General features: G+C 41.4%; 1 protein-coding gene across 3 annotated transcripts; it reads left to right on the top strand.

Annotated features, from left to right (window-relative positions):
* The first annotated feature begins 521 nt into the window (after nt 1-521).
* Nucleotides 522-27,028, top strand: mpv17 (mitochondrial inner membrane protein MPV17). 3 transcript variants are annotated; one of them, XM_034076107.2, is made up of 8 exons: nt 522-607; nt 1,272-1,351; nt 3,608-3,723; nt 8,052-8,144; nt 16,963-17,058; nt 25,640-25,672; nt 25,778-25,830; nt 26,386-27,026. In XM_034076107.2, the coding sequence occupies exons 2-8, from the start codon at nt 1,279-1,281 to the stop codon at nt 26,453-26,455; spliced, it is 534 nt and encodes a 177-aa protein (XP_033931998.1). In that variant the 5' UTR covers nt 522-607; nt 1,272-1,278; the 3' UTR covers nt 26,456-27,026. The 3 variants fall into 3 exon arrangements, with proteins under 3 accessions (XP_033931998.1, XP_033932000.1, XP_033931999.1); XM_034076108.2 differs by having other exon boundaries at nt 602-691; nt 26,386-27,027; XM_034076109.2 differs by lacking the exon at nt 16,963-17,058 and having other exon boundaries at nt 534-607; nt 26,386-27,028.
* Nucleotides 27,029-27,182: the final 154 nt, after the last annotated feature.

Raw genomic sequence — 27,182 nt, 5'->3', positions numbered from 1 at the left:
CCCACAGGAGGGCAGCAGACTTTTGTTTGCACCGGAAGTGACGCACCTGCAGTCCTTATGCTGCCTTCCGGGGCTGTAGGAAATTATGATTTTATTTTGCTTTTTGTGCTATCCATTTGGGTTTAAAGGACAAAGTGAGTGTTCTGATTTTACTGCATACAGCTTGATGTAATACTTATTATAAACACATCTACAAAAAGTTCAGCATTGTTTAGGGACAATTAAAATTAAGATGTATGAACTGAGAATACAACTCCTCTTGTGTGTTATCTTTAATGCTGCTATCTGTTAAATTAAACTCAAAACATTCTACATATTTACTCTGTATAGGTTGTTCATTGTGTTTGAACTAATTATATATATAGTATTGACCCAAGCTGACAGTTATATATTGATTATATTGAATAAAGAGTTCTTTATGTATTAATTTGTGAGTTAATTATACCTCTTAAATGTTGAAAATGCACCAGAATGTGGAGTATTATTGGGTTCAAAACAAACCTTTTCATTAAACTTGGGACCTTTACTTGTAGAGCTCAAAATTCGGAGCTCAGGCTGGTGACTTGAACGCATCACCAGCAGCTCTCAGTAGAGTCGGGATCACAAAGTGAGTATTTATACATATTACCTTTAAGCTACGTGCGCGAGAAGGTAGCAGCTCGGTGTCTGTAACATTAAAGAAACTAATAAGGTTAGAAATGTTATATGTATTGACAAGTTAATGCGGACTTAAAGTTAGTTACAAGCTATATAATGCACTCTAACACTAAACGTGCTGCCAATATGTACCTGCTTTAGCTCAAACGTCCCTGAACGTAACACCGAAGCTCGTTCAGAAATGTAACAATGTAAAGTGTTCTTGGTTGTTTTTAAATACACGTGTCTTTCACCTCTTCGTTTTTAGTTTCCCTTAGATGATTTAAATATTGTCCTTCATTCGGCATTCACACATTTCACTGAGAAGCACGTCGTTTATTTAAAAACATAGCTTTGCATTTTAATTATGGCAAAAGCTACTAGTTTTTATTTGGACAAAATGTACTAAAACTTTTCCTTTCCTTCTCAGAAAGCATACTTATGTTTAAAGTGTTTGTTAAAGTAGCTTACTGGTAACTGAAAGAAACTTCTTAATCTAATTGATAAACCCTAATTGACGAAATAAGGGAACGTATTAGCAGGGGCGCTTGATTTGAGTCACGTTGCCTGCCTGACGGTGGGCGGGGTTAGGGGGTAAAACTAATGTCTCCTTTTTAAACATGTTCTTTCTTCAGAGGGAGAATGGCGGGACTGTGGAAATCCTACCAAGTGTTGATGACCAAATACCCCTGGAGTGTGCAGATAGTGACTGCTGGTAGGAATAACCCCTCCTTTCTTACACGCTGATAACATCCAACAACTCCAATTAACAGAAGTAAAATGTACTATACTACGGTGTAAAAATACTGTCACAGTCATGCATTCAAAGTCTTACTCAAGTGGAATTTAAAAAGGGATTATAACGAAAAGGTTTTTTATTCAAAGGTACATAAAGACTCTTTTTTACCAGTTTGAGTATGAATGAAATGTGTGTAAGGACGGAGGCTTCACTTTTCATGACCTTTGCTCCAGTTTACTTTGCCCCTCAGAGTCAACAAAGGACAGAGACCTTTGAACTGAAATGTAGTTTTTTTGTATGCTTTATATTAATGCTAGCGCTGAGAGAAATAGAGACTAAGCACTGAGAATGCAACAGAAATAATCAAGTCAACTTGTAAAATCACAATTGTGAAAATAAACCCCCTTGTTCGAGTTTAGTTGATAATATTTGAGGACTTATAGCTTATTTCCTCCTCAAAAAGTGTGTGTGTGTGTGTGTGTGTGTGTGTGTGTGTGTGTGTGTGTGTGTGTGTGTTTGTTTGTGTGTGTGTGTGTGAATGAATAATCGTATTGAATAATCGTGATATCAATTATTGACCAAAATAATCGTGATTATGATTTTTGCCATAATCGCACAGCCCTGTGTGTGTGTGTGTGTGTGTGTGTGTGTGTGTGTGTGTGTGTGTGTGTGTGTGTGTGTGTGTGTGTGTGTGTGTGTGTGTGTGTGTGTGTGTGTGTGTGGTGTGTGTGTGTGTGTGTGTGTGTGTGTGTGTGTGTGTGTGTGTGTGTGTGTGTGTGTGTGTGTGTGGCAACAGGAGGGTTAAGAAATATACTGAATTATTACAGTGTAGTACAGTTAAATCGCCGCTAGGTGGGGACAAAGCTCACCAGTTGCCGTGATAATACTCACAATCAGTCAGCGGTTTAAATATGTAAAAGGGCGTACTTTATTATATTTAATTGAATAGACATTTACTTTAATACAACTGTGACATACTTGCTTCTTTATACTCCTTCTCGCCTACATTTCAGAGGGAAATATTGTACGTTTAACTTCGTTTGGGGAGTTTATATCCAGTTTACTTTGTTTTAACATTGCTATTGCGTTGTATGTCGGGGGCGGGCGATTCCTGATTGGTTGTTGGTCGCCTTGGGGGCGAGAAATCGCCAAGCCTCAGACACGCCCAGCTTCAAGATGTTTCGATGCCTGTAGTGTAGACGGGCCGTAAAAACCAAAGAACGGCGCCACCTACAAATAATATGGATGTCACGGCTGTTCCTACCAGACTTTAACTTTCTGAGATGATTCCTGACCAGAAAAAAGCCATTTTTATTATATCGAAATGTGCATGAAGTTTGAGTTTATTATAATACATAGGCATGACCTGAACGTGCCTCAACACTGTGGCCAAGGGCAGCAACACACTTTACTTTTAGCTACCTGAAAGAGAAGCCCACGTCAAACGTAAAAACTAGTTTAATTGTATTGAATATTTAGATTAATTCCACGACTGGAAACTTAACTTCAAATCCTGCAGACTTTATTGGCGAAACAGTGACCTGGCAGAACACGGGACTTGCTGTTCTGTACACTCTGAAATACTGGCACATTTTAATAGATATTTATCGGGGGTTATTTGTCCCCCACCGAGGTCCCACCTCTGGGTTTGCTCAGTATTAATCCAGATCCAGACAAGACCCTCTTTTTCGATCCACTTTTCAAAGTCAAAGTCAACTTTATTGTCAATCTCGAAATATGTTTGTACAGAAAGATCGAAATACTGTTTCCCACAGTCCTGAGGTATCAAACACTCACACATGAAAAGGCAAGAACACTCAACATAACCGTTGACTTCAAGTAAGCAGGATATAAAAAAAGATGATGGAGTGCAAAACTGTCCATAGCAGCGCAACAATTGACTGGTGCTGGAGTTTCTTCATCTGGTCACTGGAGAAACCTTCTGAGCGACTTGGATGTCGAAATAGAAAGTGTATAACCTCCTCCACGTGTGTACAGTAATCCACGTGTACCCTCACCTGTACCCTCACCTGTATCCTCACCTGTATCCTCACCTGAGTCCTCACCTGAGTCCTCACCTGAGTCCTCACCTGAGTCCTCACCTGAGTCCTCACCTGTATCCTCACCTGTACCCTCACCTGTATCCTCACCTGTACCCTCACCTGTATCCTCACCTGTACCCTCACCTGTATCCTCACCTGTATCCTCACCTGAGTCCTGGCTGTCCTGCAGGGTCTCTGATGGGCGTGGGGGACGTGATCTCTCAGCAGCTGTTCGAGAGGAGAGGGCTCAGCCACCACAACGTGCAGAGGACCGCCAAGATGATGAGCATCGGCTTCTTCTTCGTGGTAAGAGGGAACCCGTGAGAGGTGCATTTTGATGGACGAGTAAAAAGTACGAGTTTTGCAAGTTTTCTTATGATTTGATTCAGTCAAAAAAATATTAAAAAGGAATAATGACAATTAAGAAAATAAATAAAATCACAATATATAGTAATAATAAAATAAACATTTCGGCTATCGAATTATAATCACAGAATATTACAGATATTTTAAAATTCCTTAAAAATAACCAAATACTATCAAAGAATGTATAAATAAAAAGACAGGATACAAAAAGAATGATAAATAATTTAGTTCTTGGTTGAACATGCGTTTTAATCAACAGAGATAATTAGATAATCTCTTTTAATATAGTTCATATTATTATCTATACTAAAGAGATGGTGAATAATGAAATCCCCTTTAAGTTATTGACACACCGAGCTCCCAGTGTTCATAAGATCATTAGTAACAGCGTTCTGTAAGCTGTGATGACGAGATACGACGGGTACTACACAATACGCGTTGTTGGTGTCTGTCGGAGTATCAGTGAGCATATGTTAAGCTACGTGATGGAGTTCACGGAGCCTTCAGCAGCTTAGAAGTCATATTTTTAGATCTATAAGCGACTATTTATGAAGCGTATGACGCACGTGCATGCTCTGTATCCCTTCATGCCTTTGTTAGTTTGTGAATTCACTTTCTCCCCGTGCTCTGACAGCCGCACAATCCACCGCAGCGACGTTTATTTATATTTCCATAATCGTCTTATGGTTGGCCAATCTGCCGCCTCGTCCTTTTAAACGACAGAAAAAGGATGTATAGAAAATATCTTCACGCACACAATTTTGAGTTTGTCAGTCTCGAGGAAGGATGCTGTCGGAGCCGCATTTAAGTTTATTTTGATTTATTTGGAACCTTTATTAATGCATTTTTCTGTTTCAGTGAGAGGTGTGCTCTGCTCAGGTGAAGGGGGCGGGGCTAAGGCTTTAAGTTGGAGGTGTGGTGTTATCTGCTGTTTAAGTTTATGTTACATATTGTTTTCGTATTTTGTTTTATGTTTGCTGGAAATAAACGTTGAAAAGCAACTGAAACGTCCAGTGGGTTGTGTCCTGCGAGTCTGACACGGCTTCCGAGGCCCAAGCTCCACATGTGGCCAAGAACAACTGTTGAGGTGAAGGTTACGAGACAAACCTTTCGGGATGTTGTCCTCTACAGCTGCTCCAGAGCCACTATTTCAAGCATGCTACGTCATCGAGTGCCGCCGAAGGACTGTTCCAATGTCCAGCATACTTGGAATTCTACCGAGCCCGGCGTACTTCGTAGCGAGAAATGTCGAGGCTGCACGTGTGTAGACTCCGCGGTCTTAAAATCCCCACAATGCTTTGCGCACGGACCGATTTCCAAATCTTTGGCGGAAATCACGCTCTGTTTAAGTCGGGGCCTCGAATATGACGCACCCCTGTTCACAATTCTTCGTTTTCCGAGGCTAGGAAGGATTCTTGCCTCGCTTCTGAAGCAAGTGACTCGGATGACACCAAGCAAGCGTCCTCGACATTGAGAAACACCCATGGAGTCATTGAGAAACTGAGAAACATCATCATCTGGAAACACAACCGTCTCATAACTCATCGTGGATCAAACTTCCTCACATCGATAATATATGAGCTTTAGAGGCTCTCGTATAATTGATATTCCGACCGCACGGCGATAATAACGTGCTCGATGGAAAACGATAGACGGATGAACACGGAGCTTTCTTCAGCGTGATGCGTGGAACAGATTGAAGTATGAAACCGTATTGGATTAGCCATTCCAATGTATGTTCACTGCATTCAAGACGATTTTGGAAATACCGTTTCTCCTGACAGAGGAATTGTCGTGTTAACACTAACGTTTATTACGTGTGTCCTTGAAGTATACACACTTTACTAGCTAGTGGTCTTCTTCGTTCCTATTTGATTTAACGCAATCCCATGCCCTCAACTCACACAATGGTCTCCTTCTGATTTTGCTGCGTTATATCAAATATAACAAATGTTGACGTTTTAACCGCTGGTTGAAAAGAGGGTGCAAGAGTTCTCAACCCTCCTGATGTCTTCGGGTCAAATCTGACCGATGTCCTACTTTCATCCATCTTAACTTTTACCGATGTCCTACTTTCATCCATCTTAACTTTTACCGATGTCCTACTTTCATCCATCTTAACTTTTTTGTTTTAGATTCGATTGCATTCAGGCTTCGTGATATCCGTCACAGAGGACATGTGAACATATTAACATTACTGATCACACTTTCATTGAGTTTTGGATGATTTAGTCAACTTTGTAACACCATGGTGTTCCCGCCATAAAGAAAAGGAATTGGTAACCATCTGGATCAGATAAAACACACACACACACACACACACACACACACACACACACACACACACACACACACACACACACACACACACACACACACACACACACACACACTAGGGGTTTCACAACTACCAATATTTACTAGTCGACTATTTTTCAAAATAGCAGTCGACTAGTCGTTGCGTCATAATAAAGACACACAAAGAGAGGTGTTCAACTGTATTTTATTTTAAATGTGTGTGACATGGCTGAGTAAATAACAAACAGTGCCTTCGTAAATAAGAAACGGTAACTGGACTCACCAAAATGTACAGCAAAAAACTCGCAAACTTAAATGCCACGTAAATCCATTGCGCAACACATTATTCGCTGTCCTCCGCGAACTTCGCAGCACTCTGGATTGTATCTCCCAGGTGTCTGTGATGTAGTGGGCAGTTATGGTGATGTATGGATCCATGGTGCAAGATGTCCACAGATCAGTGGTTAGTGAGACACTTTTATCTTTCATCTCATTGGCAATCCTCGCTTTCACAGTGTTGTACTGTAGCATGATGTTGCTCCAAAGTGTAGCATGTGACGGGATCTTATAGCCTGGCTCGAAAAACTTCATAATGTCCCTGAAGCCTTCTCCGGAAGGGGCAGAAAGTGGTCGAACATCCTTGACGACAAAGTTGATAAGCAAGTCTGTTATCTGCGGTCTTCTTTTGTCCGTAACGGGCCGCTTGGAAAAATCAATAATGCTCGTCTGTCTCCGTCCTGTGCTGACGGCGGTCCGTTGCTCACTGGTGCTGCTAGCATTACTGCTAGTGCTAGCTGTCGGCAGCGGGTGTTTCATTTGTAGGTGGTTGCGCATAGCAGAAGTATTTTTGTTGTACTTTAGTACAGATGTACACAACTGACACTTAACTGTGGAGTTGGTTACGTCTTCTTTGAAGTACTGCCATACATATGAATGTCGGACGTTTTTTGGAGCATTTTGCGGCACCTCGTTCACTTCCATTTTGTTCACGACTAGTTGACTAGGGCCTACAGCGCCGACTAGTGGTAAAGGTAGTCGACTAGTCGATTAGTTGGTGAAACCCCTAACACACACACACACACACACACACACACACACACACACACACATACTCTAGATGTGTTCCCCCCTTATGTGCCCATCCCCCCTTCTGAATCACACCTGACACACACACACACACACACACACACACACACACACAGGACAATTTGGCACATTTCCCGCTCTTATGTGCCCCTCCCCCACATGGATCACACCTGGCACACGCAGTACACGTTCAGTGTCTGTTCTGTGTATATTTACTGCAGTGTTTCATGTGTGCCGGCAGTCTGATACCATGCGTACAGTTTGAAAGGGTGTCACATTAAATGTGGTGATGAATGGTTTTTGTTTTAATGCGTGAACACCAAAGTAAGGCGGGAAACGAAGACAATAGGAGGGTTAAACGTTCTAAATAAATATCGTCCAGTTAGAAATCGGTGAACAGCGCGTTCGCAGAGCAGCAGCTTCACTTCTCCACGGGTTCTTCTATATGTTTGGTAACTGGATTTAAAAAATAAAACATATTTATAACTGTGTTTGAGGATTTGGATTATTGTGAGTGATATTTCCATTGCAAAAACTGATAGAAATCATACTTTGGAATTATTATTCTCATTTTAATAAATATGTAATTAAATGTATATGGTTTGATTCTCCTGATAATATATTTTACAAAAAACGATAAGTATGTCCATATTTCCAATAAAATGTAGATGAATTATTGAGCTCTAATTCATTGTAAAATGTTCTTTATTCTCTAAATCTTGTCTCCTTTTCTCGTTCCCTTTCATTCGTTTAATTTTGTGTAATCGTCACTTATGATAGTTGTAAACACTTTAGTAACACCGTGGTAATTGATAATAAAACTGCACAAAACTAAGAAAATAATCCATAATAATCATATTTTATTGTCTGTTTTAACATCGCAGGGACCGGTCATCGGCTCGTGGTACAAAGTCCTGGACCGCCTGGTGGTCGGAGGAACTAAAAGTGCTGCCGTGAAGAAGATGCTGGCTGACCAGGTGAGGAAAACCAACTGTCATCCCAATTAAAGGTCCCTATACTGTTCTTCATCAGTATGTCACAGGTCTCAGATATATCCAGAGCCTGTCTCTGATTGGCAGCATTACCCATAATCCCCTCTGTTTCAGCCCTGTTTCCAAAGTGCTGATTCTCTGTCTGTTACTTCAGATGAAAACAAGGAGCCCCTCCCCACGCCCCTCTGAGAGACATTTGGTTACAAAGAACTCAATGGTGCTCTAGAGCAGCGGTCCCCAACCTTTTTTGCGCCACGGACCGTTTTAATGTCAGACAATATTTTCACGGACCGGCCTTTAAGGTGTGGCGGATAAATACACAAAATAAAATGATACAACCAGCATAAAAACTGTGGTATTTTCATAAATATAATATTAAACGTGAATCCACTGTGTACTCGTATGCAACTTTATTATCAGCGACCTCGTAACATCGCACCAACAACATAACATGAGTAACATCCTCTCTGCCCCCTAACACTCTCTGGTCGCTATGGTAACGTTTAAACATGCCTTCAAAATAAGATACAACACAAAAACAAATATAAAGTGCATGAAAAATACAGCTCACCATAACGCTAAATCAGTGGGAGCCCTGAGCTTGTTTCTCTGCAACGAGACGGTCCCATCTGGGGGTAATGGGAGACAATGACACCCGAAGTGTGTTGCCTATGTCCAGTCTACTCCGTCATTTTGTTTTGGTTGCTGTCACTGCAGAAAATCCCGCTTCACACAAATAGGATGTCGGAAATGGCAACAGGGTTTTCAGTGCTGTTGTGGCGATCTCAGGGTATTCTGCCGTGACTTTAATCCAGAACACCGGCAGAGTTGTTGTCTCGAACATACTTTTAAGGCCGCCGTCATTTGCGATCTGCAGCAGTTGATCTTCTTCTTGCGTAGACATGCTTGATTCACCTGGTTTGTTGACAAAGGGGTCGCGGATCCATTCCTTGGCAGTTCGTGGGTCTCTTGTGGTTGGGAAGTAGCGCTCGAACTCTTTTAAAAGCAAACACAGGTGATCATGCACCATCTGGGAGAATGAATTGCCCTCAGGAATTGCTTCTGTCCTTCTTGTTCATGCTTTTTTCTTTCAAAATACTCCGAAGGCTTGTCTTTTAATGCAGGGTGCTTGGTCTCCAAGTGGCGAAGCAGTTTTGAAGGCTTCATTGCCTCATTAGAGAGCCGGTTGCCGCATATTATGCAGAGTAGGCTTGGTGCGCGGGCATCACCTGTCGCGATAAATCCATATTTTAAGTAGGACTCCTGGTATTGTCTGTTAAATGCAGCTTTTTTTCCCTTGGAAGTCGTAGGCTCTTCTTCCGTCTCCTCACTGGGCCTTTTTCCCTTCGCAAAGAAACTTTCCACAGATGTTTGTTTTTTACTCATGTTGCTAGCTTGTGGGTTTCATTTTAGCAGCAACGGATTAGCGGCATTGACGGATGTAACAGAGGGAATCCGGTCAGTTTTCAAAATAAAACATTGTTCAAACTCAGATAATAAATAAAACGGAAATAATGTAAGTTATTTATTTTTTCTCTGCGGCCCGGTACCAAATGACCCACGGACCGGTACCGGTCCGCGGCCCGGGGTTTGGGGACCTCTGCTCTAGAGGAGATTCAGGTGATAAGGGGGGGGGGGGGGTTACCTTGGTGCTGATTGGCTAATGGTTACACAAGACAACACATCGTTATGACATCATAAAGGGGCCAAAATCTGATCAGCTCATTTTCAGACAGGTTTTTATAGAAATGGATCAAAAAGAGAGAGAATCTTTGTTCCTGAAGCTTTCAGAGTCTCTTTCCACAGAGGGGACACATGTTGATGTAGAAGAGACATGGAGAAGAGGGGACACATGCTGATGTAGAAGAGACATGAAGAAGAGGGGACACATGTTGATGTAGAAGAGACATGAAGAAGAGGGGACACATGTTGATGAAGAAGAGACATGAAGAAGAGGGGACACATGTTGATGTAGAAGAGACATGGAGAAGAGGGGACACATGTTGATGTAGAAGAGACATGAAGAAGAGGGGACACATGTTGATGAAGAAGAGACATGAAGAAGAGGGGACACATGTTGATGAAGAAGAGACATGAAGAAGAGGGGACACATGTTGATGTAGAAGAGACATGAAGAAGAGGGGACACATGCTGATGTAAGAGACATGAAGAAGAGGGACACATGTTGATGTAGAAGAGACATGAAGAAGAGGGGACACATGTTGATGTAGAAGAGAGATGAAGAAGAGGGGACACATGTTGATGTAGAAGAGACATGAAGAAGAGGGGACACATGGTGATGTAGAAGAGACATGGAGAAGAGGGGACACATGTTGATGTAGAAGAGACATGAAGAAGAGGGGACACATGTTGATGTAGAAGAGACATGAAGAAGAGGGGACACATGTTGATGTAGAAGAGACATGAAGAAGAGGGGACACATGTTGATGAAGAAGAGACATGAAGAAGAGGGGACACATGTTGATGTAGAAGAGACATGGAGAAGAGGGGACACATGTTGATGTAGAAGAGACATGAAGAAGAGGGGACACATGTTGATGTAGAAGAGACATGAAGAAGAGGGGACACATGTTGATGAAGAAGAGACATGAAGAAGAGGGGACACATGTTGATGTAGAAGAGACATGGAGAAGAGGGGACACATGTTGATGTAGAAGAGACATGAAGGAGAGGGGACACATGTTGATGTAGAAGAGACATGAAGAAGTGGATTTTGCACAATAGGTGACCTCTAAGTCTGAGGCTGAGGATACACTTCAGCTGGGATGAAAAAGAGTTAAAGCCTCTCAGTTTCTTTGTGTCATCCTGTGGTCGGCACTCATCCTCCCCGTTAGCAACTAATGAGCTGAAGACACACACACACACACACACACACACACACACACACACACACACACACACACACACACACACACACACACACACACACACACACACACACACACACACACACACACTCTATAGTTGGTTGATTATTGTATCATCAGGCTCCTGACACCTGGCTTTAGTCGTTAATGGGAAAGGCTCCAGTCTTCATTTATACCCGAGACAAATGACTATCTTTTACAAAGATAATATGTAATAACAACAATAATACAAATCCCTGCAGACTGATGGCAGAAAGGGCTCTCAACACTTCTTTGAGGGTTTCTAAATAATACAAACTGGTATTTTAGTAAATTCAGGGCTCGACAGTAACGGTTGCCATTAGCAACAATTCAGAAAAAATGTCAACCACTTCTTGGCCTCTGGTTGCCATCAGTGGCAACCACTTTTTAACATGAAGAAATAAGGACAGCTACATGTGTTCCCCACAATAGATAAATGTTAATTATTTGTTGTATTAAGAGTGATATTTAATTATTGTTGTGACCAGTCGGAACCTGATACTTAAGTTGAACGTGCATTGTGTGATTACGGAGCCAGAAAGCGATGCACGTGTACTCGCGTGCGCGGTGCGCCCTGTGTTTGTTTTACAAAAAATGGCGAAGCAAATTAAGTTGTTTGACTGTGGGGTAAAAAGTTCGGCCAACACCTCAACATCGCAAAATGAACCCGAACGAAAAGCAAGAGGAAATGTGGGAGGCGAAATATATATATGTACATTCTGCTACGTTGTGCATTCACTTCCGGTAAAAGTAATAATTCATATTTAATTTTTAACTGTGAATGGTTTTCATTTATTTAACATTAGAAATGTATTATTCCAATCAAGACTTCAATGCTGAAGGGCCAGTGGAGCTATGGTGGGGGTCAGCACAAAGGTCAAGGAAACCCACATTTGAAAGGGAGACAACGGACGACCAAGAAACTAGTGACTTGCTCCATTCCTTTGTGAGGGATCTGTGAAGAACATGACAGCAGCTGCACTACTGGGATTTAGTATACCAGCAATTGAGGGTGGACAAGTTTCCTACCACTTTAGTTTCAAATAATTGTGTTAATTACTTATTGTAAAGCATTTGAACATTCTTTTGTCACATGTTCATTATTAAGTTGATGTATAACTGTATAGCATCTTAATTATTTAAAATATAAGGTGACTAAAAATGGCAACCGTATTTTCAGTTTTGGCAACCAAAAGCTGATGCCTGGTTGCCAGCCTGGCAACCACTTTTAAAAGTTAGCGTTGAGCCCTGTAAATGTATAATATATGTAATGTCTTCTCGTGTCTTACATATATTTATATTTTTAATTGTAGTATTTCAAATGTTCTATGTTTACCTAAACTTTAGACCTAGGGCATATTTTGTCACTCATCTAAAAAACTATATTTTAATAAGCCTCCAGATTTACATTGAACTTTTAAAAAATGTTGATTTTTCTTTAATTTATTTCCTTCTTTTTTTAATATAAAATACACTTTTTAAGACGTATTAAAATGCTACATCTCTGATTGTCTTCTCTCGATGAAGACACCGGGGTGGAAACACTAAGATCAATCAGAGCCTGCTGCAGTGTTTCTCCCTCTGTTTGATTCAGCAGAACACATGCAGCTTAAAGTGAAACACCACAGAAGAAGAGCGCAGAGCGTTCAACATGCTGAAATATTTACTGGAGCTAAGGCTCCGCTGCTCCGCCTGAATAGAGATGCGTCCCTCAGTAAGAACTCAAGTGTTGTTGGAGATGTGAGCGAAGCATCTGCTGCGTCAGACTTAAATATCAGCTGCACGTCACTGGAGCCCCTCGTCAGCCTGGGAGGGGTTTCACTTCATCTTTGAGCGTCTCAGAGTAGAATTTAAGTCCAGTTATTCTGTTCATGTCAAGTTCTTCCGGGTTTTGGCCTGTATTCAGTGTTTTGCCCGAAGGCTGGAGGGCAACAGAGGACGCTTGGACCACTCGGATTCTTTCTTTTGTCTTTATGTTCTGATCAGATTCTCATCACGTTGAAAACCTTCAAAATACAAGACGACAAACAAATGTTAGTTCACATGCAAATACAATTATAAACATTTTGTATGCCTCCTTGCATTATTTCTAATAATAATAATAATAATTTAGTCACACTCCAGCCTTTTCAGGGTATTATAATTCAAATGATAAATTGTGAGTTATTTTACAAACAAGTTTGAGAAACCGGCTCGAGATACACTTGTTATATTCCATGGAATGCTCTTAACTTCCCGATAGCAATGAATATCTGAAGTGCTTTGACAACAAATCCATAAAAGAATATCATCTGTGGAAGCCGTGGCGCTGTAAAAAGCACGACCAATCATCTGAGCCGGCCCGGCTAAAGTAACTGGATGGCCTACCTGCCTGTCAGCCTTCCATCTGGGCACACACTCATCTCGTGCCCTCATTGGTCATGTGCGCGTTCGTGTGTGTTGGAGGCGGGGCTCTGTGAGGAAGCCTGAAGGAAGAGGCAGATTTTTTTCGGCAGTGTATTTTCAAATTCTAGCGCACTCCAGCTGGTTTCTCCAAAATTACCTACCCCACCTTTAAATAAATTAATAAGGAAGTATCTTTCTCTACTTGAAACCAAGCAACCCAGAAAACCTCACTGGACACCATCTGCGCTGTCTAAATATATAAACAAAACGGAGCGCACACAAACCACGCTGCGTAAAAGCCGTTGATTGCGCAACAGCACTCTCACACAATAAGGCAACAGATCAAGATCTGATCTTGGCGTTGGTGAACGCAAAACGCAATAAACAACGGAGAAACATACCAACGGCGTCTCTGAAGCCTCACACACAGTGGATGTTTCTCAATGTCGAGGACGCTTCCTTGGTAGGACATGTCTTCCGAGTCAGGTCCATTAGAGGCGAGGCAAGAATCCTTCCTGGCATTCGGAGAACGAAGAATGGAACAGGCTAGCAGGCGTGCGTCATATGAGAGGCCCCGCCTTACATTTTCCGCCAAAGATTTTGGAAATCGGTCCGTGCGCAAAGCATTGTGGGGATTTTAAGACCGCGGAGGATACACATGTGCAGCCTCGAAATTTCCCGCAACAAAGGACGCCAGCCTCCGTAGAATTCCAAGGAGCCTGGGCATTGGAACAGTCCTCCGGTGGGACTCGATGACGTAGCATCCTTGAAGTAGTGGCTCTGGAGCATCCTTCCTCTACATTGAGAAACACCCACCCACTGTCGCCAGCTTCTCCCTCCGTGGCTTTGGGAACAAAGAGCGGCCATCATAATTCCGGCCCCTTTAGTTGCCGTGTTTCCGGAAGCGGCGTTAATATTCTTTCATAACAGCTCGCTTATCATTCAGAAAAAGTAGCCTACGCTATTCAAAATAAAACGTATTGGTATTTTTGGTATTGAACACTACTATAATAATAATAATAATAATAATAATAATAATCTAAACGAAAAAACATCAAAATAATTATTTATCCGCCCGTTTTTATCAGATATTACGTCTCGTTCATTCATCAAATCTTCCTTTATCTTTACATTACATTTAGCTGACGCTTTTATCCAAAGCGACTTACAATAAGTACGTTCGACCAACAAGATACAACCTTGAAGAAAACAGATAAAAGTACATCAGGCTTCAGAGCCAAGCATTTCAAGTGCTACTCAACTGGCTTTAGGTAAGCCAGTCCTTTATTAGTATATAAGTGCTTTGTTAGTAGTTCTATCGCTCGAGGTGGAGTCGAAAGAGATGAGTTTCAGTCCGGAAGGTGTGTGAGCTTCCTGCTGTCCTGATGTCAATGGGGAGCTCATTCCACCATCTTGGAGCCAGGATAGCAAACCCACGTGTTTCTGCTGATGGGAACTTGGGTCCCCCTCGCAGCGAGGGTGCAGCGAGTCGTTTGGCTGATGCAGAGCGGAGTACACGTGCTGGGGTGTACGGTTTAACCATGTCCTGGATGTAGGAAGGGCCAGATCCATTCGCAGCATGGTACGCAAGTACCAGGGTCTTGAAGTGGATTCTAGCAGTTACCGGAAGCCAGTGGAGGGAGCGGAGGAGCGGAGTGGGGTGGGAGGATTTAGGAAGGTTGAAGACCAGACGAGCCGCTGCATTCTGGATGAGCTGCAGAGGTCGGATGGCACATGCAGGTAGACCAACCAGGAGGGGGTTGCAGTAGTCGAGGCGTGAGGTGACGAGAGCCTGGACCAGAACCTGCGTTCTCCTGTAGTCTTAGCGTACGGAGGGTGCATATCAAGCTGGTTTATTCTCTTTGGTCGGACAACATTTATTCCATCTGGAAAATGAAGTGAAGCTTCATCTACATTTTCTTTTTACTTGGATTTTAAAATGTTGGCTGATTTAAAATCTTCAGTTTTCCCAAAGCCCCCCCAAAACATTAACTCTCAATCAAACCATAAAAGAAGCGCCAATATAGAACATTCATACCTAAGAAGGCTGATCAAATCTTATTACGATAACAAATGTTGTGATAAAACAACTTAACAATTTAGATGTTTTTACATTTATTCCAAACTGCATCAAATGAATGTTTGATCAAGTTTATCATAACTCTAATTACAATGTAAAGGCTTTGTTGACATTAGTTTAAAACACACAGCTTGCTGACTTATACGTACTGTAGCACTGGAAAAGATGCTGCTCCAAAATCAAGTTAAACAATCATGAAAACAAGCTGTTTTCATTTGAAATAAGTAGAAAATCTGCCAAAAGAACAAGTGACAATTAGCTTGGTTAGATGTCTTGAAATAAGACGGGATATTTAGATAAATCACATCTTGTAATTAGGGATGTCCCGATCACCTTTTTTTGCTCCCGATCCGATTCCGGTCATTTGATTTTGACAATCTGATAACGGCTGGTCATCCAACGCGATGAATTCAGCTATCTTGGTTGTTATTTTGTTGGCCTTTTCACTGTTCTCTGAAAGTGTCGGTTGTCTCAGTGCCGTTACCCGAGTGGCCGCTGTGTACTCGCCGTGTTGTTGTTGTTGTTTGTTTCTCAGGTAGCGTGTTAGATTGGTCGTGTTGAACGTAGCTCTGTTCTTTCCACCACGCGGAACCTCCACCTTGCAAACATTGCATCTGGCTGTTACACTGCCTTCGCTTTCAATTTTATAATACTTCCAAACTCCTGACATTTTCTCTGTCCCGACTCCCGAGTCACCAGCTGAACGTAGCCTCTCGTTAGCTTACTGCTACTATTAGACACTGCGCCCACTCTGTTGCCAGATTTCAGAGAGATAAGCAACCAGGTCTGAAAACAAGCCCAAAGAAAGCAACACATACATGATGTTGTGTAATTTAAACCAAATCTAAGGCCTCAGGATGACTTTAAGACGTGAACATGGTCATTTTTGTTTTGTAACATTAAATAAAATAATAAAAATATTTTATATAAAAAAAAAAAAAATCCCGATCCCCGATTTTTTGAAAATCACGTGATCGGCTCCGATCCCCGATCACGTGATTGGATCGGGACATCTCTACTTGTAATTAGCTGTGAGAACTCATTTTGAACTGTATCTGACCAGAATCAGGAGATGTTGTGTTTCAATACGAGTGCTCAAAGGTTTTCTGTGTTCCGGTGATTTTTCTAATAAATATGTAAAAAAATGTTTAATCTGATTCAAAATAAGACGATTTGACTGAACAAGATGATGCATCGTCTAAAACCAATACCTGAAGTGTCACCTCTGAAGTTACTGTGTCGTATATCAGGAGGAGAGACGCATTCTGACAGGATAGACACAGATACTTGTAGGCGTTGTTGTCGTGAGTAACCGCATGTATCTGCTATGTTGATGAATAAAGTAACCCTGATCTTAATCCCCTCGTTCCCAGGACACGCACTGAAGTGGTTTGATTCTGCTTTGAACGTGTTGTCCTCTGTGTTGCAGTTGTGTTTCGCCCCGTGTTTCCTCGGGGCGTTTATTTCGATCTCTGGCGCTCTGAACGGCCTGACGCTGGAGGACAACGTCACCAGACTGAAGAGGGTGAGGTTATTCACATCACGTTTTATTCCAGCGCTACTCCGCCTGCGTCAAAGCGAACGCTCCTCACACCCTGCAGGTCGTGTGTGAGTTTCCACAGCAACTCTTTATTAAGAAGTGTCTGGAATACGCAGGGTGCAGAAATAGTCTCTAACCTTGTGTTGTGTTGTTATCCTCGCATGAGTGTCCTCGGTTGAATGGTTTGATGGATCTGGGGCAGGTGCCAGGGGATTGGGATAGGAGGAGGAGGAGGAGGAGGAGGAGGAGGAGGAGGAGGAGGAGGAGGAGGAGGAGGAGGAGGAGGAGGAGGAGGAGGAGGAGGAGGAGGAGGATGCTCTGCTAGAGCCTGAAGAAAATATCACTGAAAAAAATGCTAAAATATTAAACAGTAAAATCAAAAACAATACATTTTACAAAGATAATATGCAAAAACAAAAATGATGGCAGACACAAAGGGCTCCAAACATCTCATTTAGGGTTTCCAAATAAATAAATAGAAATGCTTTTTAAATAAATGTATAATACATGTAATGTCTTACATTTATTTATTTGTATTTTTTAGGGATGCACGATAATTATCGGCCCGATACTAGGAATTATGACGTCATCCCGATAAACCCGATACCAGTATTAATAGCCCCGATAATATACAATATATTTTTTGGGTAAAAAAAAGAAAAAAATCCTGCGGTGTGGGTGGATTGGGATGAGGGGCGCTTGTTTTTCACTCGGCTCCTCCCGTTTTGCCAGTACTGTGGTATTAGTGGTTTAGGAAGAGGGGAGTTCTTCACAAATCCAGCGCTCCCTAATACTTCGAACCTGATCAGTCACCTGAAACATCGCCATCGCTACGATGGTGTGTTAAAAGCGTACGAAGACAATAATACAATACTGTGTGTGTGTGTGTGTGTGTGTGTGTGTGTGTGTGTGTGTGTGTGTGTGTGTGTGTGTGTGTGTGTGTGTGTGTGTGTGTGTGTGTGTGTGTGTGTGTGTGTGTGTGTGTGTGTGTGTGTGTGTGTGTGTGTGTGTGTGTGTGTGTGTGTGTGTGTGTGTGTGTGTGTGTGTGTGTGAATTTCGTTGACTAAAACTATGACGAAATATGTTCGTCAACGACCTTTTTTTCCATGACGATGACGAGACGGCACCGACGGCAGTAAACAATAACTGTAACGAAATCATCATGCAATATCGTTGACGAAAAGTGACGAGACGAAAATGTAGTTTACTAAATATAAACTATATCAAAATCTCTCTTTACTTTCGTTGACGAAAAATGAGGAGACGAAATATTATTAAAGATAACGTTAAATCTCTGATAGTCAGTTTTTCTCCCAGCAGTTCCACTTCCGGTGCTGCGGCAGAGCAGCAGCTGTTTCTGTGCTGCGCGCGGCGGTACATTTGAATTACACCGGGCAGCGGCACAATATGAACTGTCAGGAAGACTCGGGTCTAACTCATGATCTAACTAACCTTATTTAACGTAAAATAAAATGGCAACAACAGGGCTTGGGAGCAGTGATCGCACTCGCGTTAACCGAATACCCCCCCGTCAGCGCGAGTGAGTGATACATTGTGCACTCGACGGATAATAATGGATTATGACGGAAATGTTACAATCCTGTCCGTCAAAATGACTGACAACGAAAAAGTCTAAAGCCACCACTGCTTGGGAGAAAGAAACGATGTGATATTTGGGCCCATTTTCGCTACAATGAGGCGGAGAAAAAAAGCGAATGCATTGTTTCATCAGAAGGGAAGCAATGTGGCCATAACACAGCTGGTAAAAACATCACACACCTGAGCAGATACTCTCTGCAAAGCTGCATTCTTAATCATTCAGCCTGTGTTTTTCATCAAATAAGGACAAGATAATCTTATTTATTTATATACTAAAATGACAAATTATTGGTTTTGGCTAGACTAGTTTGACTGAAATGTTCTATATCATATGATGACTAAAAAAGACTCAACAGTTTTCATTGACAAAAAGTAGACTAAAATAATTTGTTTTCTTTGACTAAAATAAGGCTAAAATGCTCAGACTTTTAGTCGACTAAATCTTGACTAAAATGTTTACTGTTTTCTTTGACTAAAATAAGACTAAAATGCTCAGACTTTTAGTCGACTAAAACTTGACTAAATAAAAACAGGATGAAGGTGACTAAATATGACTAAAACTAAAAAGGAAATTTAACACAGGACTAAGACTAAAACTAAATTAAAAAATAGCTGACGAAATTAACACTAGTGTGGGTGCGCTGGAGCTATGTGCAACTCAAGGCATATGCTCGAACCGGAGCTGCAATCATGTTGCGCACTATCCGTGCTGAGTGTGCTGACTTCTCCTACAATGTCCCACTGTCTGCTTCCTGCATCAAGTCAAGTGCTCGGTGCAGTTGTGGTGAAATGTCGCTCCTCTGTTTTCATTTAAACAGCTCCTTATATCCGTTAGCGCAGCTAGCTAGCACCAGATGCTAACAACAACAATGCACGTAAGGTCTCTCTCTCGCTCGCTCGGGCCACACATACACACACCCTCCCGGTCCTCCCGATGGCCAGGCGGTGCCTGCCGGTGAGCGTGGAAGTGTGGTCTGCCTCAAGCGGACGGCAGGAGCGGGGCTGTCAGCATCAGCTTGTAGATGGTATTTTAAACTCGATGCGCTCTGAAACTACGGGGTGGCTGAGGAAAAAAAGATACACATGCGTTAATTGCATTAAAATAATTAGTGGCATACTTTTTTTTTTGTTATCGGTCTCGGTCTTGAGAAGCAGGAAGTTATCGGTATCGGTATCGGTTTAAAAAAAAACAATATCGTGCATCCCTAGTATATTTTAATGTATTTATATTTTATTTATATGTTTTGTATTATATTTTTCTATTTTTATTTTATTATAAGTTATAATATATCATAACTTATTTATTTTTTTATCATTATTTATCATTTTCAAGCTTTACAAAGACCTTTGTATCTCGGGCGTATTTCGTCCCTTATCTCCTAAAAAAATAAGCATTTCATTTTGCTTCCAGATTTACATTAGACTTTTAAAGAATATAGATTTCTCTTTAATTTTAGTTGTTTCTATATCAAATATTTTCTAAGTAGGAAATGTTTCATCCCTTACCTCAAGACTTAGTGATATCATTGGCTCCTCTGTTATTCTGATTTGACTGGATTGTATTCTATATTTAAACCTGAGGCTCGACTTAAGCTGGCTGGATTTCATCCTGGCATTTTACCTGTGTGTTCAGAGTCCAGGTAGATGCGCACACACACACACACGCGCACACACACACACACACACACACACAGTTTGTTTTATCTGCCCTCACACACTCACCTCTCATTATTATTAGAAGCCATTTCCTGTGATGGAGGACGAGGAGACTATGGAAATAGCTGGAGTGACTCATACATCATATATGCGTGTGTGTGTGTGTGTGTGTGTGTGTGTGTGTGTGTGTGTGTGTGTGTGTGTTTGTGTGTGTGTGTGTGCACGTGTATGCCAGGGTGTGTGTGTGTGTGTGTGTGTGTGTGTGTGTGTGTGTGTATGCCAGGGTGTGTGTGTGTGTGCCAGGTCGTTGTGTGCCAGCTGCTCAAACGTCCGTCGCGCCTTGCTTACCCAGCGCAGCATCAATTATTTACCAAAGGAGGCGCGGTGTTGGAGCAGAAAGGCCAAACTGGTAAATGTCAGAAAGGACAGAAAGTAAATGATGAATGCGCTCATTACAAACAGAGCGCCTGGCCGGGGAGTGTGAGCGGAAATTCAATGGAGACACTCTCAAACAGAAAGTTAAACTCGGGTGCAGCCAGACTTCTGCCTTTCTTCTTACTTTCCTGGACTCTGTCTTCAGATTGTACCTCAAAGAAAGCAAAGACCTGCACTCGATACCAACAGTTTTATACTTCGTACTAGTGTTGTAGTACTCGAGACCGGTCTTGGCCTTGACTTGGTCTCGACCTCTTGAAGTCTTGGTCTTGACTTGGTCTCGACCTCTTAAAGTCTTGGTCTTGACTTGGTCTCGACCTCTTAAGGTCTTGGTATTGACTTGGTCTCGACCTCTTAAAGTCTTGACCTGGTCTCGACCTCTTAAAGTCTTGGTCTTGACTTGGTCTCGACCTCTTAAGGTCTTGGTCTTGACTTGGTCTCGACCTCTTAAGGTCTTGGTATTGACTTGGTCTCGACCTCTTAAAGTCTTGACTTGGTCTCAACCTCTTAAAGTCTTGGTCTTGACTTGGTCTCGACCTCTTAAGGTCTTGGTATTGACTTGGTCTCGACCTCTTAAAGTCTTGACTTGTTCTCAACCTCTTAAGGTCTTGACTTGGTCTCAACCTCCTAAAGTCTTGGTCTTGACTTGGTCTCGACCTCTTAAAGTCTTGACTTGGTCTCGACCTCTTAAAGTCTTGACTTGGTCTCAACCTCTTAAAGTCTTGGTCTTGACTTGGTCTCGACCTCTTAAAGTCTTGGTCTTGACTTGGTCTCGACCTCTTAAAGTCTTGGTCTTGACTTGGTCTCGACCTCTTAAAGTATTGGTCTTGACTTGGTCTCGACCTCTTAAACTCTTGGTCTTGACTTGGTCTCAACCTCTTAAAGTTTTGGTCTTGACTTGGTCTCGACCTCTTAAAGTATTGGTCTTGACTTGGTCTCGACCTCTTAAACTCTTGGTCTTGACTTGGTCTCGACCTCTTAAACTCTTGGTCTTGACTTGGTCTCGACCTCTTAAACTCTTGGTCTTGACTTGGTCTCGACCTCTTAAAGTCTTGGTCTTGACTTGGTCTCGACCTCTTAAAGTATTGGTCTTGACTTGGTCTCGACCTCTTAAACTCTTGGTCTTGACTTTGTCTCGACCTCTTAAAATCTTGGTCTTGACTTGGTCTCCATTTCTTAAAGTATTGGTCTTAACTTGGCCTCGACCTCTTAAAGTCTTGGTCTCGACCTCTTAAAATCTTGGTCTCTACCTCTTAAGGTCTTGACTTGGTCTCTACCTCTTAAGGTCTTGACTTGGTCTCGACCTCTTAAAGTCTTGGTCTCCACCTCTTAAAGTCTTGGTCTCCACCTCTTAAAGTCTTGGTCTCCACCTCTTAAAGTCTTGGTCTTGACTTGGTCTCGACCTCTTAAAGTCTTGGTCTCCACCTCTTAAAGTCTTGGTCTTGACTTTGTCTTAACCTCTTAAAGTCTTGATCTTGACTTGGTCTCGACCTCTTAAAGTCTTGGTCTCCACCTCTTAAAGTCTTGACTTTGTCTTGACCTCTTAAAGTCTTGATCTTGACTTGGTCTCCACCTCTTAAAGTCTTGGTCTCCACCTCTTAAAGACTTGGTCTTGACTTTGTCTTGACCTCTTAAAGTCTTGGTCTTGACTTGGTCTCAACCTCTTAAAGTCTTGGTCTTGACTTGGTCTCGACCTCTTAAAGTCTTGGTCTCCACCTCTTAAAGTCTTGGTCTTGACTTTGTCTTAACCTCTTAAAGTCTTGATCTTGACTTGGTCTCGACCTCTTAAAGTCTTGACTTTGTCTTGACCTCTTAAAGTCTTGATCTTGACTTGGTCTCGACCTCTTAAAGTCTTGGTCTCGACCTCTTAAAGTCTTGGTCTCCACCTCTTAAAGTCTTGGTCTTGACTTTGTCTTGACCTCTTAAAGTCTTGGTCTTGACTTGGTCTCGACCTCTTAAAGTCTTGGTCTGGACTTGGTCTCGACCTCTTAAAGTCTTGGTCTCCACCTCTTAAAGTCTTGGTCTTGACTTGGTCTCGACCTCTTAAAGTCTTGGTCTCGACTTGGTCTCGACCTCTTAAAGTCTTGGTCTTGACTTGGTCTCGACCTCTTAAAGTCTTGGTCTCTACCTCTTAAAGTCTTGGTCTTGACTTGGTCTCGACCTCTTAAAGTCTTGGTCTTGACTTGGTCTCGACCTCTTAAAGTCTTGGTCTTGACTTGGTCTCGACCTCTTAAAGTCTTGGTCTTGACTTGGTCTCGACCTCTTAAAGTCTTGGTCTTGACTTGGTCTCGACCTCTTAAAGTCTTGGTCTTGACTTGGTCTCCACTCTTAAAGTCTTGGTCTTGACTTGGTCTCGACCTCTTAAAGTCTTGGTCTCGACCTCTTAAAGTCTTGATCTTGACTTGGTCTCGACCTCTTAACCTGTTAAGTCCCAAGCCTGTTTTTACTAGACTCCTGGTTCTAGGATGGGTTAAATGCAGATAACACATTTCACTGTGTGTGCTCTGCATGTGTGACCATTAAAGAGGGTTTCATCCCTCCCAATTATATTCTAATTCTATTCTATCGTCCCCTCTCTGTCCCCTTATGTCTAGATGCATTTATCTAATAAGACAAGAAACATCAAACAAGAAATCCTTGAATCTAGTCTAATTTAGGACGTAGGATGGCACAAAAACAAATCATTATAACTGTAAAAAAGCATTTAACTTCCTTTTGATTAAGTTTAATTGGCAGCAGTTTGTGATTGACATCTAAGACACTGAAGTGAAATAACTTCTTGTTTACTGAAAAGTATTCATACTGCGTAGAAACCCCTGGAAGACCTGAGAAACGTCCCGTCTTCTGCAGAGTGTGTGAGGAACCGTTTTGACGTGTTTGTGTGTGACGCAGCGATCACCTCAGGTGGCCCAGCAGCTTGTTTGGCCTTAATTAGAAACAAAAAAAAATATTAAGACTGGAACATTGGCTCGTTGTTTTTATATGTCGAGTCATGTTGATGTGACCTTTAGGTAGAGGACATGGGAAAGTTTGTGTGTGTGTAAATATATAAAAGGTATATGTGTGTTTTTATACCCAAACAACTCTCACACAGACCTTTTGTATTTACTGTGGAGTTTAAGGTCAGCGTCCAACACCCTTTGTTCCATTATTTGGCAAAAACTTGTATATATTATTACACTTAAAGGAGCTTTCCTAGATTACAGTAAGACTCATTTATTTAAGTACGTTCTATTCTTATTATTTTATATATTTGCTTATTTTTCAGCGTTGTTAACACTTTTTCCAGTCTAAATCTCTTCCTGTCACCTTCACATGATTTAAGTACCAACGTTATGATAATAGGCGTGAGATTAACGTTGGGGTTTATTTTGCCACTCAAAGGGAAATTGTAGATTTTTTTCACGTCAAGTATTTTAGCTTAAATGACTTAAAGCTGTGTATATGCATTATGTTTTACAGTTGTATTTATCTACCATAATGCAGCTTTTAAAGGATTAAATACACACTTTTTTAATGTTTCAGAACCATGGACAGAAGCTTTGTCAATTAGTAGTTTTTCCATCAGCCAGCAGAAAATGTAGATTTTGCACACTTTTTTCCTCTTCATTAAGTAAAATAAAGACCTCCCATACCCCCAATGACTCTTATACACTGCATCTACAGGGGGCTGATGAAGATGTCCATCACTACCAATAACTCAACCATTATTTGGCCATGTGCTGATATCTTTGGCTCCAAAACGTCATTGTTTTTGGAAAGAAACTCCACACCACCTTGAGCTTGAACACATCACCATCTCTCACTCCACACACCTGCAGGTTAACGGTTCTCTGAGGGAAGGTGTTGGAGGGCTGAAACTGAGCTCAGCACGGGCAGGAAGTTCTAATCTGCAGATGTTTTCTATTCAAACTTAGAAACTTCTCACCAAAAGTGTGAAGCATTCAGAGAGAAATCTGATGTAGGCTATAAGGACTTTGAAAACATTTAAAAATGAAGGTAAACCCTTTGCGTTGAAGTTCTTCCATCTTCAGACAGCAGCACAATAATTGAACTATTCACATCTTAAACTGCACTGTAACTTTTATCCATGTTTTTTTTCTTTTAACCTTAAAATGTAAAACACTCAAGTTTGTAAAGTCGTGAGCATATGACTGGATAAATGCACAAGTTCTGTTAGAATTTGGAAACGGTTGTTTTCATATACTGTAGTTTTTCTGTTAAACGTTGTCCCAATTTACTTCAGGCATGCAAGATAAACAAAAATAGTTATATATATATATATAAAAAAATGAACATTTTGTGGGTGAAATATTCCCTTAAATGCCATTTTCTTAATGTCTTTCGTTTTTTGTAAAGCACTTTGAATTGCCTTGTGTTGAAAAGTGCCATATAAATAAACTTGCCTTGCCTTGCCTTGCCTTGCCTCGCCTCGCCTCGCCTCGCCTCGCCTCGCCTCGCCTCGCCTCGCCTCGCCTCGCCTCGCCTCGCCTCGCCTTGCCTTGCCTCGCCTTCTTCACATCTCTTACGCACTTGTTCAGGAGACTTTTTCGAAAAGGTGTGACTAGTTCCTAATTTTCTCATGATGCCTTTTCACTTCACACCTGAGAGCAGGTTTTGCCAAAGAGCTGTGAAATAGACGTCATTCATTGAAGAAATTGGGATCTGAAGAACACGTTTTGTTTTATATTCCTGAAAGACAACCGAGAGGTTCAGAGTTTAATAAACCCTACTCAATGTTCTCCCTATTTGAAATACAATGGACCTGCTGCAGATTTGTGATTGTGACTTTGTAACTGCTTTTAATGCTTAAACACATCAGCGTTCTCTTAAATATTCTGTGTTTTAAAATACAGCATTTGTTCCTTGTTCACAGGACTACCCAGACGCCCTCATCTCAAATTACTATGTAAGTGTTTCCCGTAAATACACCATTTTACTGACTCAAATGTTCCCTCGCCTTCATGTTGTGCATCAGATTGTCTTCTCAATATGTCCCGTTTATGTTTTTCAGCTTTGGCCCGCAGTCCAGATGGCCAATTTCTACTTCATTCCACTTCACCACAGGTCAGAGGTCATATATATTGATCATACAATGTGACTATTCGATGCATGTCGTGCTGCTGAGGTCTTTTCAGTGGTTTGCATGTCATGTTCATTTGTTCTGTTTTATTTCTGCACGGATACACATAAAGATTAAACCAATGGTGTTAGCATTAGATTCAAGTGGGGGCTGTGTTGCTTCTTACTCAAACATCTCCGATAATTCTTGAGCGTTGTAAAGTCCAGAATAGGATTTATTATAAAAAAGACCCACTTTTTTTATTGGATAAATCACCTTTTTTTCAAATTGTGGATTTTGTGTGGGATATTTCTTGTTTTCTTTGTTTCAAAAAACCTCGATAGAAGCTTCGAACTTCAAAAAAAAAAATGTTCAAGCCCTAAAATCTGATAAGAAGAAGCATTATGATTGTCTTTAAGTCTGTCTTGGTGAAAATATCAGACTCTTTTGTTATTTAATAATAATAATAATAATTCCTTACATTTATTATAGCGCTTTTTCAATGACTCAAAGCGCTTTACATATACACATGCCTCTAAATAAATCATATTTCCTTTCAGGATGGCCGTGGTGCAGATAGTCGCCGTCGCCTGGAACTCCTATCTGACCTGGAAGGTGAACAAGATGTGAACAAGATGGGAACCACGAGTCCAGCTGTCTTGATGATGATGATGATGATGATGATGATGATGATGATGATGATGATGATGATGATGTTACACTCATTTGTAGTGTGTCTGTGTGCTTGTGTGTGTGTGACATGGTCTGACTTAGTTCTGCTGATATTTCCAAAGTGTAAAACTGTGACTGACTCATTATAAAGGTCGGGAGAAAGTGCTTGTCTACTCTGAATGACACATTCACACTTGAAAGTCAAACGTTGCATAAATGTCTGTGAAAGTTTGTTATTTATGGCAGTGGTGTAGCCACACGTACGCACAATAACACACACACACACACACACACACACACACATATTCACAGCCACTGCTTACAAAAACAGTTTACTAACCTCTAATTCAACCATCGCTTGAAATAATGGTAAATGTTAATTTGTAAAGCTTAATCGTTTTGTGTTGGGATGAAGAAAATGTTGAAAATGATTTATTTTAGTTTACATACTGTAAATATAATAAAAGTTGCAATTTTCTTACAATTCTGGTCTATTGACTGTGGGAAAAGCTTTAAAAAAATAAACTCTGTCTCTGGAAGGATGCTGTTGTTTCACAGATCAATGCTGAAGGAAAGCTGATCATAATTGTGAGTTGAAACCACTTTAATGTCTGTACGATAATAATAGCTATAAGCAGTAGCCGCTTAGCTTAGCACAAACACAGGAAACTGATGGAAGGAGCTA

The sequence above is a fragment of the Pseudochaenichthys georgianus genome, chromosome 24, assembly GCF_902827115.2.
Source record: "Pseudochaenichthys georgianus chromosome 24, fPseGeo1.2, whole genome shotgun sequence".
Taxonomy (NCBI): Eukaryota; Metazoa; Chordata; class Actinopteri; order Perciformes; family Channichthyidae; genus Pseudochaenichthys; species Pseudochaenichthys georgianus.
The sequence above is the reverse complement of the archived record's forward strand: the minus strand, read 5'-3'. Positions and strand labels throughout refer to the sequence as shown.